General features: G+C 43.5%; 1 protein-coding gene across 2 annotated transcripts in view; it reads left to right on the plus strand.

Annotated features, from left to right (window-relative positions):
• The window catches only part of KIAA1549L (KIAA1549 like), a gene marked incomplete at both ends in the record, with an annotated part of 278,158 nt that extends 270,057 nt beyond the window's left edge, over window positions 1-8,101 (plus strand). For both annotated transcript variants that reach the window (XM_082660255.1, XM_082660256.1), the window contains one exon: window positions 7,820-8,101. In XM_082660255.1, the coding sequence (XP_082516381.1) occupies window positions 7,820-8,101 (282 nt within the window). The remainder of the gene's footprint in view (window positions 1-7,819) is intronic.
• Window positions 8,102-19,537: the final 11,436 nt, after the last annotated feature.

Below are 19,537 nucleotides of genomic sequence, written 5' to 3' on the forward strand. Positions count from 1 at the left end.
ATCCAAGACAATATAGTGCAGTGACTAACTCCCAGCCTGGAGCTGCGTCTCTCAGTGGCTTGTTAGCTGTGGCACCTTCGACTGAGGCACTGTTTGCTTCAGTTTCCTCTTCTATAAAATAAGGGTAACAATACCTACCTCCTAGGTTGTTGTTTTGAGAATTAAATGAGACCACGATTGGAAAGCCCTTAGCACAGGGCTCATTAAGTGTTAGCTATTATCATCAGTGATAAATCCCTGAGTCCTTTTTTTTATAAAAATATATACTTAAAGTCTATTTAATTTTTTTAGCATCTTTATTGGAGTATAATTGCTTAACAATGTTGTGTTAGTTTCTGCTGTATAACAAAGTGCATCAGTTATATGGATATATATATATCCCCGTATCCCCATATCCCCTCCCTCTTGCATCTCCCTCCCACCCTCCCTATCTCACTCCTCTAGGTGGTCACAAAGCACCGAGCTGATCTCCCTATGCTATGCAGCTGCTTCCCACTAGCTACCTATTTTACATTTGGTAGTGTATATATGTCAATGCTACACTCTTACTTCGTCCCAGCTTACCCTTCCCCCTCCCTGGGTCCTCAAGTCCATTCTCTATGTCTGCATCTTTATTCCTGCCCTACCACTAGGTTCATCAGTACCGTTTTTTTACATTCCATATATATGCATTAGCATACAGTATTTGTTTTTCTCTTTCTGACTTACTTCACTCTGTATGACAGACTCTAGGTCCATCTACCTCACTACAAATAACTCAATTTTGTTTCTTTTTGTGGCTGAGTAATATTCCATTGTATATATATGCCACATCTTCTTTATCCATTCATCTGATGATGGACACTTAGGTTGCTTCCATGTCCTGGCTATTATAAATAGTGCTGCAGTGAACATTGTGGTACCATGTCTCTTATTGAATTATGGTTTTCTCAGGTTATATGCCCAGTAGTGGGATTGCTGGGTCGTATGGTAGTTCTATTTTTAGTTTTTTAAGGAACCTCCATACTGTTCTTCATAGTGGCTGTATCAATTTACATTCCCACCAGCAGTGCAAGAGGGTTCCCTTTTCTCCACACCCTCTCCAGCATTTATTGTTTGTAGATTTTTTTGATGATGCATTCTGACCAGTGTGAGGTGATACCTCATTGTGGTTTTGATTTGCATTTCTCTAATGATTAATGATGTTGAGCATTCTTTCATGTGTTTGTTGGCAGTCTCTATGTCTTCTTTGGCAAAATGTCTATTTAGGTCTTCTGCCCATTTTTGGATTGGGTTGTTTGTTTTTTTGATATTGAGCTGCATGAGCTGCTTGTATATTTTGGAGATTAATCCTTTGTCAGTTGCTTCGTTTGCAAATATTTTCTCCTATTCTGAAGTTTGTCTTTTTGTCTTGTTTATGGTTTCCTTTGCTGTGCAAAAGCTTTTAAATTTTATTATGTCCCATTTGTTTATTTTTGTTTTTATTTCCATTTCTTTAGGAGGTGGGTCAAAAAGGATCTTGCTGTGATTTATGTCGTGGAGTGCTCTGCCTATGTTTTCCCTCTGAGAGTTTTATACTGTCTGGCCTTACATTTAGGTCTTTAATCCATTTTGAGGTTTTTTTTGTGTATGGTGTTAGGGAGTGTTCTAATTTCATTCATTTACATGTAGCTGTCCAGTTTTCCCAGCACCACTTATTGAAGAAGCTGTCTTTGAACAGGCTATCCTGTTCCATTGAGCTATATTTCTGTTTTTGTGCCAGTACCATACTGTGTTGATTACTGTAGCTTTGTAGTATAGTCTGAAGTCAGGGAGCCTGATTCCTCCAGCTCCGATTTTCTCTCTCAAGATTGCTTTGGCTATTCAGGATCTTTTGCGTATCCATACAAATTGTGAAGTTTTTTATTCTAGTTCCGTGAAAAATGGCCTTGGTGGTTTGATGGGGATTGCATTGAATCTGTAGATTGCTTTGGGTAGTATAGTCATTTTCACAATGTTGATTATTCCAATCCAAGAACATGGTATATCTCTCCATCTGTTTGTATCATCTTTAATTTCTTTCATCAGTGTCTTATAGTTATCTGCATACAGGTCTTTTGTCTCCTTAGGTAGGTTTCTTCCTAGGTATTTTATTCTTTTTGTTGCAGTGCTAAATGGGAGTGCTTCCTGAATTTCTCTTTCAGATTTCTCGTCATTAGTGTATAGGAATGCAAGAGATTTCTGTGCGTTAATTTTGTATCCTTCTACTTTACCAAATTCATTGACTAGCTCTAGTAGTTTTCTGGTAATGTCTTTAGGATTCTCTATGTATAGTATCATGTCATCTGCAAACAGTGATAGTTTTACTTCTTCTTTTCCGATCTGGATTCCTTTTATTTCTTTTTCTTCTCTGATTGTTGTGGCTAAAACTTCCAAAACTATGTTGAATAGTAGTGGTGAGAGTGGACAACCTTGTCTTGTTCCTGATCTTAGAGGAAATGCTTTCAGTTTTTCTCCATTGAGAATGATGTTGGCTGTGGGTTTGTCGTATATAGCCTTTGTTATGTTGAGGTAAGTTCCCTCTGTGCCTACTTTCTGGAGGGTTTTTATCATAAATGGGTGTTGAATTTTGTCAAAAGCTTTTTCTGCATCTGTTGAGATGATCATATGGTTTTTCTCCTTCAATTTGTTAATATGGTATATCACATTGATTGATTTGCATATATTGAAGAATGCTTGCATTCCTGGGACAAACCCCACTTGATCATGGTGTATGATCCTTTTAATGTGCTGTTGGATTCTGTTTGCTCGTATTTTGTTTAGGAGTTTTTGCATCTATGTTCATCAGTGATATTGGCCTGTAGTTTTCTTTTTTTGTGACATCTTCATCTGGTTTTGGTATCAGGGTGATGGTGCCTCGTAGAATGAGTTTGGGAGCGTTCCTCCCTCTGCTGTATTTTGGAAGAGTTTGAGAAGGATAGGTGTTAGCTCTTCTCTAAATGTGTGATAGAATTCATCTATGAAGCCATCTGGTTCTGGGCTTTTGTTTGTTGGAAGATTTTTAATCACAGTTTCAATTTCAGTGCTTGTGATTGGTCTGTTCATATTTTCTATTTCTTCCTCGTTCAGTCTCAGAAGGTTGTACTTTTCTAAGAATTTGTCCATTTCTTCCAGGTTGTCCATTTTATAGGCATATAGCTGCTTGTAGGAATCTCTCATGATCCTTTGTATTTCTGCAGTGTCAGTTGTTACTTCTCATTTTTCATTTGTAATTCTGTTGATTTTAGCCTTCTCCCTTTTTTCTTGATCAGTCTGGCTAATGGTTTATCAATTTTGTTTATATTCTCAAAGAACCAGCTTTTAGTTTTATTGATCTTTGCTATCGTTTCCTTCATTTCTTTTTCATTTCTTTCTGATCTGATCTTTATGACTTCTTTCCTTCTGCTAACTTTGGGGTATTTTTGTTCTTCTTTCTCTAATTGCTTTAGGTGTAAGTTTAGGTTGTTTATTTGAGATTTTTCTTGTTTCTTGAGGTAGGATTGTATTTCTATAAATTTCGCTCTCAGACCTGCTTTTGCTGCATCCCATAGGTTTTGGATCATCGTGTTTTCATTGTCATTTGTTTCTAGGTATTTTTTGATTTCCTCTTTGATTTCTTCAGTGATCTCTTGGTTATTCAGTAGCATATTGTTTAGCCTCCATGTGTTTTTACTTTTTACAGTTTTTTTCCTGTAATTGATATCTAGTCTCATAATGTTGTGGTTGGAAAAGATACTTGATACAATATCAATTTACTTAAATTTACCAAGGCTTGATTTGTGACCCAGGATCTGATCTGTCCTGGAGAATGTTCCATGAGCACTTGAGAATAAAGTTTATTCTGTTGTTTTTGGGTGGAATGTCCTATAAATGTCAATTAAGTCCACCCTGTTTAATGTGTCATTTAAAGCTTGTGTTTCCTTATTTACTTTTTGGATGATCTGTCCATTGGTGAAAGTGGGGTGTTAAAGTCCCCTACTATTATTTTGTTACTGTCAGTTTCCCCTTTTATGGCTGTTAGCATTTGCCTTATGTATTGAGGTGCTCCTATGTTGCGTGCATAAATAAATATTTACAATTGTTATATCTTCTTCTTGGATTGATCCCTTGATCATTATATAGTGTCCTTCTTTGTCTCTTGTAATAGTCTTTATTTTAAAGTCTATTTTGTTTTATATGAGAATTGCTACTCCAGCTTTCTTTTGATTTCCATTTGCATGGAATATCTTTTTCCATCCCCTCGCTTTCAGTCTGTTTGTGTCCCTAGGTCTGAAGTGGGTCTCTTGTAGACAGCATATATACAGGTCTTGTTTTTGTATCCACTCAGCCAGTCTGTGTCTTTTGGTTAAGGCATTTAATCCATTTACATTTAAGGTAGTTGTCGATATGTATGTTCCTATTACCATTTTATGAATTAATTTGGGTTTGTTATTGTAGGTCTTTTCCTTCTCTTGTGTTTCCTGCCTAGAGAAGTTCCTTTAGCATCTGTCGTAAAGCTGGTTTGGTGGTGCTGAATTCTCTTAGCTTTTGCTTGTCTGTAAACCTTTTAATTTCTCTGTCGATTCTGAATGAGATCCTTGCTGGGTAGAGTAGTCTTGGTTGTAGGTTTTTCCCTTTCATCACTTTAAATATGTCCTGCCACTCCCTTCTGGCTTGCAGAGTTTCTGCTGAAAGATCAGCTGTTAACCTTATGGGGATTCCCTTGTATGTTATTTGTTGTTTTTCCCTTGCTGCTTTTAATATTTGTTCTTTGTATTTAATTTTTGATAGTTTGATTAATATGTGTCTTGGCATGTTTCTCCTTGGATTTATCCTGTATGGGACTCTCTGTGTTTCCTGGACTTGATTGACTATTTCCTTTCCCATGTTAGGGAAGTTTTCAACTGTAATCTCTTCAAGTATTTTCTCAGTCCCTTTCTTTTTCTCTTCTTCTTCTGGGACCCCTATAATTCGAATGTTGGTGCATTTAATGTTGTCCCACAGGTCTCTGAAACTGTCCTCAATTCTTGTCATTCTTTTTTCTTTATTCTGCTCTACGGTATTTATTTCCACTATTTTATCTTCCAGGTAACTTATCCATTCTTCTGTGTCAGTTATTCTGCTATTGATTCCTTCTAGAGAGTTTTCAATTTCATTTATTGTGTTGTTCATCATTGTTTGTTTGCTCTTTAGTTCTTCTAGGTCCTTGTTAAACGTTTCTTGTATTTTCTCCATTCTATTTCCAAGATTTTGGGTCATCTTTACTATCATTACTCTGAATTGTTTTTCAAGTAGACTGCCTATTTCTTCTTCATTTGTTTGGTCTGGTGGGTTTTTATCTTGCGCCTTCATCCGCTACATATTTCTCTGTCTTCTCATTTTGTTTAACTTACTGTGTTTGGGGTCTCCTTTTCGCAGGCTGCAGGTTCGTACTTCCCATTGTTTTTGGTGTCTGCCCCCAGTGGGTGAGGTTGTTTCAGTGGCTTGTATAGGCTTCCTGGTGAAGGGACCGGTGCCAGTGTTCTGGTGGGTAGGGCTGTATCTTGTCCCTCTTGTGGGCATGGCTGCGTCCGGTGGTGTTTTTTGGGGTGTCTGTGAACTTAGTATGACTTTAGGCAGCCTCTCTGCTAATGGGTGGGGTTGTGTTCCTGTCTTGCTAGTTGTTTTGGCACCGGTTGTCCAGCACTGGAGCTTGCTGGCCGTTGGGTGGAGCTGTGTCTTAGTGTTGAGATGGAGATCTCTGGGAGAGCTCTCGCTGATTGATATTATGTGGGGCTGGGAGGTCTCTGGTGGTCCAATGTCCTGAACTCGGCTCTCCCACCTCAGAGGCTCAGGCCTGACACCCGGCCAGAGCACCAAGACCCTGCCAGCCTCACGGCTCAGAAGAAAAGGAGGAGGAAAAAAAGGAAAAAAAAACCCACAAAAAACAACAGAACCCCAAACCAAATGGTAAAAGCAAAACTAAACAGACAAAATCACAGAAAGAAACAAAAAACAAAATAGAAACACAGTCAGAACCCTAGGACAATGGTTAAAGCAAACCTAAACAGACAAAATCACACAAAGAAACATCATATACACACTCACAAAAAGAGAAAAAAAGGAAAAAAAATTTAATTAAAAAAATAATAAACTTTAAAAAAAGAGAGCAACCAAACCAATAAAAAAATCCACCAATGATAACAAGCATTAAAAACTAAACTAAGATAAACATAAGAATCAGAAACAAGTCAGATGCAGAAAGCAAACCCCAAGTCTACAGTTGCTCCCAAAGTCCACTGCGTCAATTTGGGGAACATTCATTGTCTATTCAGGTATTCCACAGATGGAAGGTTCATCAAGTTGCTTGTGGGGATTTAATCTGCTGCTCCTGAGGCTGCACGGAGAACTTTCCCTTTCTCTTCTTTGTTCGCACAGCTCCCGGGTTTCAGCTTTTGTTTTAGCCCTACCCCTGAACGTAGACCACCCTCAGGCGTCTGTTCCTGCCCAGACAGGAGGGGTTAAAGCAGGGGCTGATTAGATCTCTCTTGCTCACTCAGGCTGGGGAGTGGAAGGGGTACAGTAGTCATAATTGTAATTCGGGGCGAGCCTGCAGTGGCAGAGGCCAACATGACATTGCAACAGCCTGAGGTGTGCCATGTGTTCTCCTGGGGAAGTTGTCCCTGGATCTCAGGACCCTGGCAGTGGTGGGCTGCACAGGCTCCTGGGGTGGAGGGGGGTGTGTGTGGGTAGTGACCTGTGCTTGCACACAGGATTCTTGGTGGCAGTGGTGGCAGCGTTAGCATTTCATGCTTGTCTCTGGGGTGTGAGCTGATAGCTGCGACTTGCACCTGTCTCTGGAGCCTGCTTAGGTGGTTCTCTGAATCCCCTCTCCTTGCGCACCCCGAAACAATGGTCTCTTGCCTTTTCGGCAGGTCCAGACATTTTCCCTGACTCCCTCCCGGCTATCTGTGGCATACTAGTCCCCTTTAGGCTGTGTTCACGCAGCCAACCCCAGTTCTCTCCCTGGGGTCTGACCTCTGAAGCCCAAGCCTCAGCTCCCAGCGCCTGCCCCCCCGGCGGGTGAGCAGACAAGCCTCTCGGGCTGGTGAGTGCTGGTCAGCACCGATCCTCTGTACGGGAATCTCTCTGCTTTGCCCGCTGCACCCCTGTGGCTGCGCTCTCTTCTGTGGCTCCGAAGTTTCCCTCCCACCCACCCTCAGTCTCCGCCCACGAAGGGGCTTCCTAGTGTGTGGAAACTTTTCCTCCTTCACAGCTTCCTCCCAGAGGTGCAGGTCCCGTCCCTATTCTTTTGTCTCTGTTTTTCCTTTTTTCTTTTGCCCTACCCAGGTACATGGGGAGTTTCTTGCCTTTTGGGAGGTCTGAGGTCTTCTGCCAGCGTTCAGTAGGTGTTCTGTAGGAGCTGTTCCACATGTAGATGTATTTCTGATAAATTTGTGCTGAGGAAGGTGATCTCCACGTCTTTCAGCTCCTCCATCTTGAAGGTCTCTCCCGCGAGTCCTTTGACATCCATAAAGAACAACACTTCTTTTGGCTAGATGGTGCTTATATTAAAAAGGTAGCCAGGTAGGTTCAGATGTAGATTCAGGTATGTGCCCACTGTTTGCATACTGTTTAAAACACGTATTTAATTCATCCAACCAGCAGATCCAGTGAGTCCAGATCACCTATTTTCCAAACAGACTCCAGCTTTTGTATTTACACAATGGTGCGTTGCCTTCATTTTCTTCTAAATCTCTTTCCTTGTCCTCAGTCCCCTCCTGCTTTGGTATCGAGTGCGTCCTATGACTTGAGCCGCTTCCTGACCCCAGGTCCTTGTCTTCTCTCCCAACATGCTTTGTAGGTCCCCCTCCCGGGGTACATCGAGGCTTACCCCCGGTCCCGGTATCAGCAGAGCTCGCCCTCCAGGCTCCCTCGCCAGTACAGCCAGCCAGCCGGGCTGCACCCCAGCTTGGAGCAGGCCCCGCTGCCCTCCGCAGCAGCCTCACAGCAGAGCCTGGCGGAGAACGATCCGTCTGACACGCCCCTGACCAACATCTCCACAGCGGCCCTGGTGAAGGCCATCCGGGAAGAGGTGGCCAAGCTGGCCAAGAAGCAGACGGACATGTTTGAGTTCCAGGTCTAATGCCTTCGCCCACTTCCAGACTCTGAGGAAACAGTCTTTGGTTTTCTCCAGCCTGGCTTGATGGGTCTGGAGGCACAGACGATGTGGGCGTTTTTCTCACCCTCAGTTTCTAAAAACGTGAACAGTGGGGCTTCTGGGGAACAGGAAACTCTTGAACAACTGGATGCTTGGCTTGTTCAACTGATTGTATGTCAACAAGTCCCCATGTGGGACCATATGTTTGATACTCTGTTACATTAACTGTTTGAACTGAGGGTGTATTTCCCTACGGAGCCTTAGTCACGAGAGATGCTCGCAGATCTGCAGATTCCTGTCCAATGCCATATTTTAATAAATCATCACCAGAATGGGGAGAGCACAGCTCTATCTTCGGTGACCTCTGCATGTTAACTCTATTTCTGTGTTAAAGGCAATGCAGGCGTGCGATGAAGTCCCAGACTGTACTCTCTCTCATTCAGCCATGGCTGTAATCATTGCAATCACCTCCCGTCTCCAAGGGAGACACTGACTCCAGCCAAGAGAGCTGAGTCCTTTTCTTTTAAAGGCTCATATTCAAAGTCAAATAAATCGGATGAAAATCAGTACTGTCAGTCAATGACTGCACCTATGAACAGTTCTGACTCTTTTCCCCCCCGCAATTAATTCAACAAAGGCCAAGAAAGAGAGAAGATGAGAGGGAATGGTGGATTCGTGTTGACAGGTTTTTGAAAAGGTGTTGTCATTCTGGAAATGGAGTATTCTGCAAGCTGGGCTCTGGCTGGAAGAGAATCGGTGCTAAGAGCTTTAAAGGTCCTACAAAAGAAAAACAGGTTTTCTTTGCCCTGCAACGAAGGTGGCCTGAGAACGAAGCTTCTCTCTTTTGGGGGACGATAGACACATCGACTTTTACAAGGAAACCTCTGTCTCTTCAGCGATGATGTCCAGCATGTGCTGCCCAGTGATACAAAAGGAAATAGTCATTGATGCCTGTTAGAAGCAGGAACAGTGGACCCAGTCTCCCCAGGCTGCAGCCTCTGTTCATAGAAGCTTCTGAATGCAGAAAACCTGTTGATTTACATTTAAATGTAAATAACATTTTTAAAGGTGTATGGAGTTAGCCAGTCCCCTCCCGCACTCCTTCCCATAGTTAGTTAATAGACATAGGAGGACCTTTGCCAAAATGGCAGGCTTCTGACCTCATGACCGTGATGTTGCAAATCAGCCTCCCTGGCGTGGCAGGTGAGCCTCCAGAGCTCTGGGTGGACAATACCTCGCAGCCCTAAGGCACCAGCTGCTGACTGTCAGTGCAAAAGCAAAACAGGTGCTGACTTCAGGTAGCCCAGGGGAGGGGACACCGTGGTGTCCTCACCAACTTTGGGAGCTATGCTCAATGTTGGGGACTTACTTGGTGTCTGTTGGAGAGTGAGGTCCTGTCCTGCCTTCTCACCCATGATCCATCTAGCTTCAGCTTGTATCCATCCCCTCTGAGTCCATCTTTCCATTCTCCTCATGAGTTTCTTTGGTCTTTATTGAGAGAAGAAGCTGGAAATTTTAACATTCAGAGAAGAGTAGGAGTGGAATTGATTAGAGTGGGAGAGTCAAACTGTCAAAGCACAGACTTTTCAAAGAAGCTGTTTTTATTTCCCAATGGCAAATTGCCCTTTCTGGAATGTTCTGGAGATGCTGTGTCATGGAATCCCCAAACGAGTCTCTTGTCCTGATGATATTAGGTAGTGTCCTTTTGGTATGCTGGTTGATCTTTCATAGTGTTAGTTTTTTGTTACTTAAAAAAAATCAGCTATAAATAAAATGTATTTTTGTAATTTCCATGTGTATATATGGTATATTTCTACCAATGGCCGCTTGTTGTAGTCCAAAACCTAAATCAGTTTGCAAAACACTTTGGACAGTGCAAGATTTTACTGACAGATTAACACAATGCCTAAGTCTATCCAAATAGGTATTCTGTGCACTTGAATGAACAAAGAGCCAAAGAAACTCAGCCTTTTCATGCAAACGGTATGAGTCCAATAAAGTCAGCTACATTGTCCCGCCTTATCAATGATATGAATATTTCATCAGTGCAATGACATCAACCTGGTACTTTGTCTACTTGGTAAATGCCTGGAAATACTGTATGTTAAAATGAAGTTCCAAGACCTTAGTGTAATTTAAGTGTAGGCACACGCGTTCAAGACAGTGTCTGTGTTTTGGATGTACCAGTGACTCGCAGAAGAGGAGCCCACGGTGTGCGGTGGTCTGGCTCCAGCTGGCTAAGAGGATGCAGAAAAATCATGGTGAGCTGTGTAGAACCTCATGAAATACTGAGTCAGTCGATGGAGATGGCTAAAAATACAGCATGCTAAATCAGACACTCTTTTAAACGAGATACTGCAGGTTTAAGAGCAGTATATGGGAGGAACACCTTAAGTTGAGAAGAAATTAAATCTGTTTGTGTTGTCCCACCAATGCGAAGATGGCTGCCACTGTTTGATATTCTGTGACTAAGATGTGGTCCCTTTTCTGAAGAGTGTCCTGACCTCATGGAGGTTATGGATACCTGGACAGCTGATTCTGAGAAAAGGCAGGTGGTCAAAAGTGCCCTGTGGAAGTGAACACAGAGTTCCACGCAAACCCAGAGGCTCTGTGTTCCTCATCACCCTCCAGACAGTTGAAGAAGCCACAGAGGACATTGGTGACCTCAGAGAAGGAAGCTAAAGTCTGAAGAAGTGGACTGACCTGCCCGAAGCCTCCAGCCCAAGCCCACTGACTCACGATCGGGCTTGCTTTCCATTTCACCATGCTGCCTGCACGCTTGCCTGTGACACGTTTCTTGAACTGTGCTAGGAAGTTCAAAAAGTAGACAAGGGTCATATGAGGGACTATCTACGTTCTTGCGAAGAAAAAAGATAATTGAATATGTAAAGAACTTCAGATAAAGTGTATGAGGACAATGCGTTTGTGGCATAATAAACATTTTTCGGAACTAGTTTCAACGTGAGTTTTCTGCATTCATGAAAAGAAAGGCATTTTGGCTTTTTCCAGAGAGCGCCTTCGAGGAAATGGTGTTCTCTGCTGCTGTTCAAGACTTCAGGGCTGTGTTCTTCTCTCAGTGCCGTGGGTCCAAACAGGCAGGTGGGGAGGCCACAGCAGCTTGTCACCGAGAGGCAGCCGATTCTGCACTTTGCATTAGGGGAGACGATCCCGTGGTACAGGAATGTAAAAGTCTATTGCGTGCCCTGGTACCTACCACCCGAGATGCATTGGGACCTGTGGAATAGGAACTTGCCTCTTTCAGGGTGTGCTATGGACTGAATGTGTCCTCCGCAATTTCTATGCTGAAATCCTAACCCCCAATGTGATGGTATTAGGAGGTGGGGCCTTGGGAGGTGCTTCGCTAGTGAGGGGAGCCCTCGTGAATGGGATTAATGCCCTTATAAAAGGGACCCCAGAAAGCTCTCTTGCCCTCTTTTCTGCCACATGAGGATAAAATAAGAAGTCGATAGTCTGCAACCCAGAAGAGGGCTCTCACCAGGACCTGACCATGCTGGCACCCTGATCTCGGACTTCGTCCTCCAGAACTGTGAGAAATAGATGTCTGTTGTTTGTGAGCCACCCAGGCTATGGTTCTCTGGCATGGCAGCCTGAGCTGACGAATGACTAAGACAGGGTGGATGGATCGCGTAGGAATCAATTCTCCGGTGCCAGAAGAAGTTATATTGTGCATGTGCTAATTTAAGAATTCAGCAGAAGGGCATGTAATTTCTGAGCATTCTTGATGGAAGAATGGGTAGGATATTGTTAGATTTGTGATATAAAAAAAGAAGACTTCTGAGAGTCCGGATGGAGGAGGAGAAAGATTTAAATACCTGACTAAAATAAGTGCTTCTCTAACAGGCAGAAATTAACAAAATAGATCAAAAGATTTAAATACCGATTACCAATAAATAAGCTTCTTTTTTCTACGTAACACACAGGCACTCATTGTTTAATGAAAAAAAATAACAGGGGGGTTTACCTGGTGGCGCAGTGGTTGAGAGTCCGCCTGCCGATGCAGGGGACACGGGTTCGTGCCCCAGTCTGGGAAGATCCCACATGCCGCGGAGCGGCTGGGCCCGTGAGCCATGGCCGCTGAGCCTGCGCGTCCGGAGCTTGTGCTCCGCAATGGGAGAGGCCACAACAGTGAGAGGCCTGCGTACTGCAAAAAAAAAAAAAGAACAGATATTATTTTAAAGTTTGAGAACAGAATTTAAATGTAATCCACTCCTATTACACATCAGAAAGTAGTTTGGACTTTTCTAACAAAATACAGCCAAATACGCTTAGGGAAAGATAATCATTTAGCAGTGACTGACTTGGGTCCAAGTATTAGAAATTAAATGCAGCCATTTAGTCCAATCTTGAAGATATTCTAGTCAAGGACCTTTGTGAGGACCAGAAACCCATTCACACTTGCTCAAATGTAGAGACTGACTGAGCAAATACAGGCAGACCTCAGAAATATTGTGGGTTTGGTTCTAGACTGCCACAATAAAGCAAATATCACAATAATGTGAGTCACATTAATTTTGGGGTTCCCAGTGCATATAAAAGTTATATTTACACTATACTGTAGTCTATTCAATGTGAAATAGCATTATGTCTAAAAAAATACATACCTTAATTTAAAAACACTTTATTGGTAAAATGTGCTAACCGTCACCTGAGCCTTCAGCGAGTTGCAATCTTTTTGCTGGTGGAGGGTCTTGCTTCAGTGTTAATGGCTGCTGACTGATCAGGATGGTGGTTGCTGAAGGCTGGCACGGTCGTGGCAATTTCTTAAAATAAGGCAACGATGAAGTTTGATGCATTGATTGACTCTTCCTTTCATGAACGATTTCTCTATAGCTGCAATGCTGTTCGATAGCATTTTGACCACATTAGAACTTCTTTCAAAATTGAGTCAATCCTCTCAAAACTCTGCTGCTGCTTTATCATCTAAGTCATATTCTAAATCCTTTGTTGTCCTTTCAACAGCCTTCACAGCATCTTCACCAGGAGTAGATTCCATCTCAAGAAACCATTTTCTTTGCTCATCCATAAGAAGCAACTCCTCATCCGTTACAGTTTTATCATGAGATTGCAGCAATTCAGTCACATCTTCAGGCTCCACTTTTAGTTCTCTTGCTGTTCCCACCACATCTGCAGTTACTTCTTCCACTGAAGTCATCCATGAGAATTGGAATCAACTTCTTCTAAACTCCTGTTATGTTGATATTTTGACCTCTTCCCATGAATCACAAGTGTTCTTAATGGTATCTAGAATAGTGAATCCTTTTCAGAACGTTTTCAATTGACCTTGCCCACATCCATCAGAGGAATCACTATCTGTGAAGCCTTACAAAATGCATTTCTTATATAATAAGACAAAGTCAAAAGTACTCCTTGATCCATGGGCTGCAGAATGGATGTGTTAGCAAGCATGAAGACAGCATGAATCTCATTGTACATCCCCATCAGAGCTCTTGGTTGACCAGGTGCATTGTCAATGAGCAGTACTATTTAAAAAAAGAATCTTTTCTGAGCAGTAATCTCAACAGTGGGCTTAAAATATTCATTAAACCATGTTGTCAAACAGATGTGCTGTCATCTGGGCTTTCTTGTTCCATTTATAGAGCACAGGCAGAGTAGATTTAGCATAATTCTTAAGGGCCCTAGGGTTCTTGGAATGGTAAATGAGCATTGGCTTCAACTTTAAGTCACCAGCTGCATTAGCCTCTAACAAGAGAGTCAGCCAGTCCTTTGAAGTTTTGAAGCCAGGCATTGGCTTCTCCTCTCTGGCTATGAAAGTCCTGGATGACATCCCCTTCTAATATAAGACTGTTTTGTTGTACGGCTGTTAGCATAACTGATGGCCATCTTGGACGCTTAGTTTCTCCTGTCCTTTTACTGACCTCACCCAGGACTGTACTGTGCAGTGAATCACTTCTCTGTCATCAAAGTCTTTGTAGTTAATAGATACTGTTTAATAATCGTTAGGACCCGGTAGCCTCTATGCTCTCTAGTCCCCCCAAATGATGAAAACCTTCCCTAATGTAATCCCGGTGCCCATGAGACTAGTTACCCATCATAAATCTTGACTTAGGAATGCACGTCCTGTTTCCAAGCACATACCTCCATATTCTAGGTTAGCGATCAAATTGTCCCAACGGCCCCTCGGCAGTGCAGAATGCTTCTGGATTGTTTTCCAGACGATCCCACCCTGTGAGTAAATTACCCTGTAATAAACTGATCCGTTGATTACATGGAGCTTCCTGCCAAATTTTTCAGTCTCAAGATGCCTTCTCAGTCTGGTGGGTACTTTTCATTCCCTCTGTCCTCCAACAGTCGTCTACATTGACAGTCTGTTGTTCAGTGCAGTCACCTTCATTAATCATCTCAGCTGTATCTGCTGGGTGACTTGCTGCAGCTTCTGCATCAGCACTCACTGCTTCACCTTGTGCTTTTATGTTTTGGAGACGGCTTCTTTCCTTAAAGCTCATGAACCAAACTCTGCTGGCTTCAAGCTTTTCTTCTGCAGTTTCCTCACCTCTCAGCCTTCATGAAATTGAAGAGAGCTGGGGCCTTGCTCTGGATGGGGCTTTGATTAAGGGAATGTTGTGGCTGGCTGGATCTTTAGACTACTAAAACTTTTTCCAGACCAGCAATAGGCTGCTTTACTTTCTTATCATTTGTGTTTTCACTGGAGTAGCACTTTTAACTTCCTTCAAGAACTTTTTCTTTGCGCTCACAACTTGGCTAACTGTTTGGTGCAAGAGGCCTAGCTTTTGGCCTGTCTCAGCTTTCAACATGCCTTCCTCTCACTAAGCCTAATCACTTCCGGCTTTTGATTTAAAATGAGAGACATTAGACTCTTTCTTTCATTTGAACATTTAGAGGGCATTGTAAGGTTATTAATTGTCCTAATTTCAATATTGTTGTATCTCAGGGAATAGGGAGGCCCAAGAAGAGGGAGAGAAGAAATGGGGGAACAGCCGGTCAGTGGAGCAGTCAGAACACACACAACATTGACTAAGTTTGTCCTCTATATGGGCGTGGTTCATGGCGCCCAAAACAATTACAATAGTAACATCAAAGATCAGTGATCCCAGACCAACATAACAAATATAATAATAATGAAAAAATCGAAATATTGCAAGAATTACCAAAATGTGATACAGAGACATGAAGAGAACAAATGCTGTTGGAAAAATGGTGCCAATAGACTTGCTTGACACAAGGTTGCCACGAACCTTCGATTTATAAAAAAATGAAATATCTGCAAAGTGCAATAAAGCAAAGCGCAATAAGACCAGGTGTGCCTACGCAGGGCCATTTCATGGAAACAGAACAGCTCCCGGTGGGGAGGGATGGAGACCGACGTCCTCCCCCCGGCTCGCTGTCTCCTGTTCTCTCTCCACACGGGCTTTCACCTGTTTTTCTCTGCATACCTGCTCCATTCTCCTGCTTCGCTCGGCCTACTGTCCTTCTCTGTTTTCTCATTAGTGTGTATGTAGCTGAAAATCCACCCCAGGACCCACTCTGCACAACTTTACCCTTTCATTACCCACCCCTCTCTGGCTGCCATCTCTGTGCCCACAGGGCAAATTCTTGAGACTCGGATTGGTCCAGTTCACCCGCCTACGATGAGCCACCCTTGGGTCAGGTGCCTATACAATCAGCTGTCAGCAAGGAGACAGGGGTCATGTGACATAAGCATGGCGCCCCTGGACTGACCCTTTCATTGAGGGCTTTTGCTGAGGGCTTGTACCCAGAGGAGGAAGCATGAGAGGGTAGGTCCTTCAAAAGCCTGGAATTGGCCACTACCCCCAGGATGGCAGCCAGCAGGTGGGAAGTCCCTGTGGACACTGCCACGGAGAGGCGAGGGCATCCTCGACTCCCACGTCAAGTGAGCATGCACGTGCTTGCAGACCTGCCCACCACTCCCACCCCAACACCTGCCCTGTTGAAAATGCTGCTGGGTCTAGGAAGTGACTTCTGACTGAGGCCCAGTTAGCACAACGTCTTGCTTAGCAGATGATAAATACTTGTAAATTGAAACGAATGATCTTAGCTCAGGTGATGTTAATATGGCTCCTGGCCACACACTTGCATGATGTGAAAACTGATGAGCTTCTCAACAGAGTCTTTTGAAACGAAATTGGTCTCTAGTAAAATTGATATTATTGTGGCTCTTCCCTTCTAAATATTTAATAAGTTAATGTCCCAAGAATTGTAAAGTCTCTTGATTTCTTAAGGTGAACTGTTACAGAATCCTAGCCTGTGATAAGTGCTAAAATGTAGGGTGTTTCTGGGAAGGGATATTTAGGAAGTATCAATAGAATTAGTGCCAGAAACAAAATTCTTTTAGAGGATATTAAGTTGCTTTGATTATGCAGGTTTCAAAAACAGAGAAATTTGTGATGGGGCAGAATTTGTCTTCATAGGACAGATCCGCACTTTAATGAAAGTTGTTATATAATGAAATCTTGAAACTGATTATCTCCATTCTCTGACTTTGGCCAGACTTTTGTGAATTATGGAGGGAGGCCATCAATGTATTTTACATAAATTAACTGTGGCTTCACTTTATTTTCCCCCATCTCTACCTTATGACTAAACTGGCCCCCTCCAAACCCACACACAAACTGAGTTGAGAGATGGTTTGACCGAATAGAATCAGAGGAATATCGTTGGTCTGGAAGTTTTGAGAAAAGCAGAAATAATCAAGGCCTTGACAATTCACGTTAAACCAGTCTCTGGTTCCTCATCTGTGAAATGGGTATAAGAACTTTTGCATTTCCTACCTCCCGTGGTGGTTGTAAGGAGCACGTGGCATAATGTATCCGAAAATGCTTTCAAAAGTATATTTGAGGAGCTTCCCTGGTGGCGCAGTGGTTGAGAGTCTGCCTGCCGATGCAGGGGACACGGATTCGTGCCCCGGTCCGGGAAGATCCCACGTGCCGCAGAGCGGCTGGGCCCGTGAGCCGTGGCCGCTGAGCCTGCACGTCCGGAGCCTGTGCTCCGCAACGGGAGAAGCTGCAACAGTGAGAGGACCGCGTACCGCCAAAAAAAAAAAAAAAAAAAAAAGTATATTTGAAGATGTTCTTACTAAAGTATTAGCTTCATAAATCAGTTTCATCCAGCGAAATGTTTTAGCTCCTTCCATCTACTGAACTAATTGGTCACATGTTCTATAAAATTTTTAAAGTAGTTACATTCTGTAAAATAAAAATACAAAGATGATCCTAAGTTTGGAACTGCCCATAAAAGCCAGCCTCACCTGGAGCTGTGTTTTGCTGTTGCTGCCTATGATTTGGAGGACATGTAAGTACTTGTGCCTGCGCTTTCGCTCTGGGGGGTAAACCCAGGCCAGGAATTCTCACCAAACATGTTAGACATGCTGGGCAAAGGCAAGTACCGAACAGGAGCTTGACTGTACCTGTTGTAATGTGACGCTTTGCTTCCTAATTAACTTTGTACGTCCTTGGCCTCTGCCAGGAACAGTGTTCATATGCTATTAGAATTTTTTATGGTAAAATAAAATGGCAAAGGCTTTCACGCCCCCAAACCTGCCTGCGCCTCATTTTGCCTACTCCAGATGGTGAGATGGACTCACAAATCAGTTGTACAGCAGTGCCCGCTGGGGGTTGTTAAAGGACAGTTGTGGGTCTGGCAGACCCCCTGTGGTCTCAACCTGGGGCATGAGCTCATCAGCTAAAAAGAGCTCACCCCTGGCCATCCACAGGCCCCTGAGCAGCAGTTCCAGCCCATCCACGACTGTATTCTTCAGGCAGATGGTGTCCAGGGGCAGAATAAGCCAATGTTTGCTTACATGCCCTTCTCAGAACATAAAGAAGTCCCATCCGGTGCTCCCGAGGAGTCCAGGGATGACGTTAGTCTGGGACATAAACTTCCAAGACCACCTATTTCCTCATTGCTAGTCCCAGCAATCATGATGCCAGCCTTATGTTTAGACCTGACCAGAGACTCTGTGTTATACTCCATGCTCTGCCCTTTGATCCAAGCTGGTTGGACAGGAGGCATATCTGACCCAGGAGCCACAGATTCATAGGCTGACCAGCCACCAAAAAAATGTGGCTTAGCACGTGGGGCTAGGCCAACCAGATTCTTTCGCTAGGAAACACCAAGAAACAGAGTCTGTTAGCAGCAGGTGTTGAAACTGAATGGTCAAGGCTCAGAGGCCATGATGGGCTGTATTCAAAACAAAGATCTAAGGAATCAGAACATTGACTAAGAAGTAACCTTGAAGCCAAGGAGATTAGAGATAAGAAAGCCTATCTCCTGTAATAAAAATAGACCAAAACCCCAACTCTGAATGTTTCAGAGGAGTCCCTATGCCCGAATGGAGAGACACGACCCTGGGCTTTTGCGGCTCCAGTGAGATTTGGGTGGCAACACAGTGATGTTCCTCACTTCAGCCTAACTGCTAAAGCTTTCTGCAAACACTCAGAAAGTACCTAGAGACTGAGGGAGCGATTCTTCACTCCACTCTGCCCCTCTGTAAAGAAAGGTCAACTATGTACAAAAGACTCCCCCGAAGCTGCTGTCTTGCTTCAGTGACGAGGAATAAACTTAGAGCCTCTGCAAAATGCTGTTGCAGGGCTCGCCATGGGGTGGAGAGCACGGCAGAGGAGAGGACCAGTGGGCCCAGGAACAGAGGGCTTCCCTGCTCCCGCATTTGCTTTTTCTTTCCTCCTGGACCCTGGCTGCTCCTAGCTCTCAGGACCAATGACGTGATCAAATGGAAGGAAGTGGTTGGTGCCTACTTCCATCCCAGGAATGGCTGACATACACAGCCCCAGGGAGCTGGAAAAGGCACATGACAAAGCCAGCCCCTCCTTGCTGGTCTCCATTAGAAATAGGAGAGCAAACTTATTCCAAAGGATGATCTCCAGACATCTTTTAGGAAATGTCATGCATCCAACTCAAGAGCTCTGCTGGCCACTGGAAGCCAGAAAGGATGTGCCTAGGAAGGAGTATGGAACCAAGTAATGAAAACATTAGTGAGAGTGATGGTCAATTAACTGTAAAATGTACACAGATGGTTAGAGGGAAACACAATTGCTGTGAGTCTCTCTATGACCTTTTGGAGGTACAGTTATGACAAATACTGGTTGACACAATTGGGTACTTCATTTTAACAACATTCCAGTGTTCATATTTGCACAAAGAAAAACCCACATTTAGGGAGAGGTCATCTGACTCCTCAGAACTGAAATCAAGTTTTGTTAGCATAACAGTTTCACCACCTACCCCTCCTCCAAGCCAAAGAGCTCTGGCTAACTCTTGAAGGGAAAACACTGCAGGTTACCTGGTCTCTGATATGGGCTCTGTGTGCTTGCTCTGGACTCTGCCAGGCCTTCACAGAACATATAAAAGGGCTTGCTTTTGCCCCCAGTGCCCACTCTGTCACCC

This window comes from Grampus griseus (genome assembly GCF_964374135.1).
Source record: "Grampus griseus genome assembly, chromosome: 8".
NCBI lineage: Eukaryota > Metazoa > Chordata > Mammalia > Artiodactyla > Delphinidae > Grampus > Grampus griseus.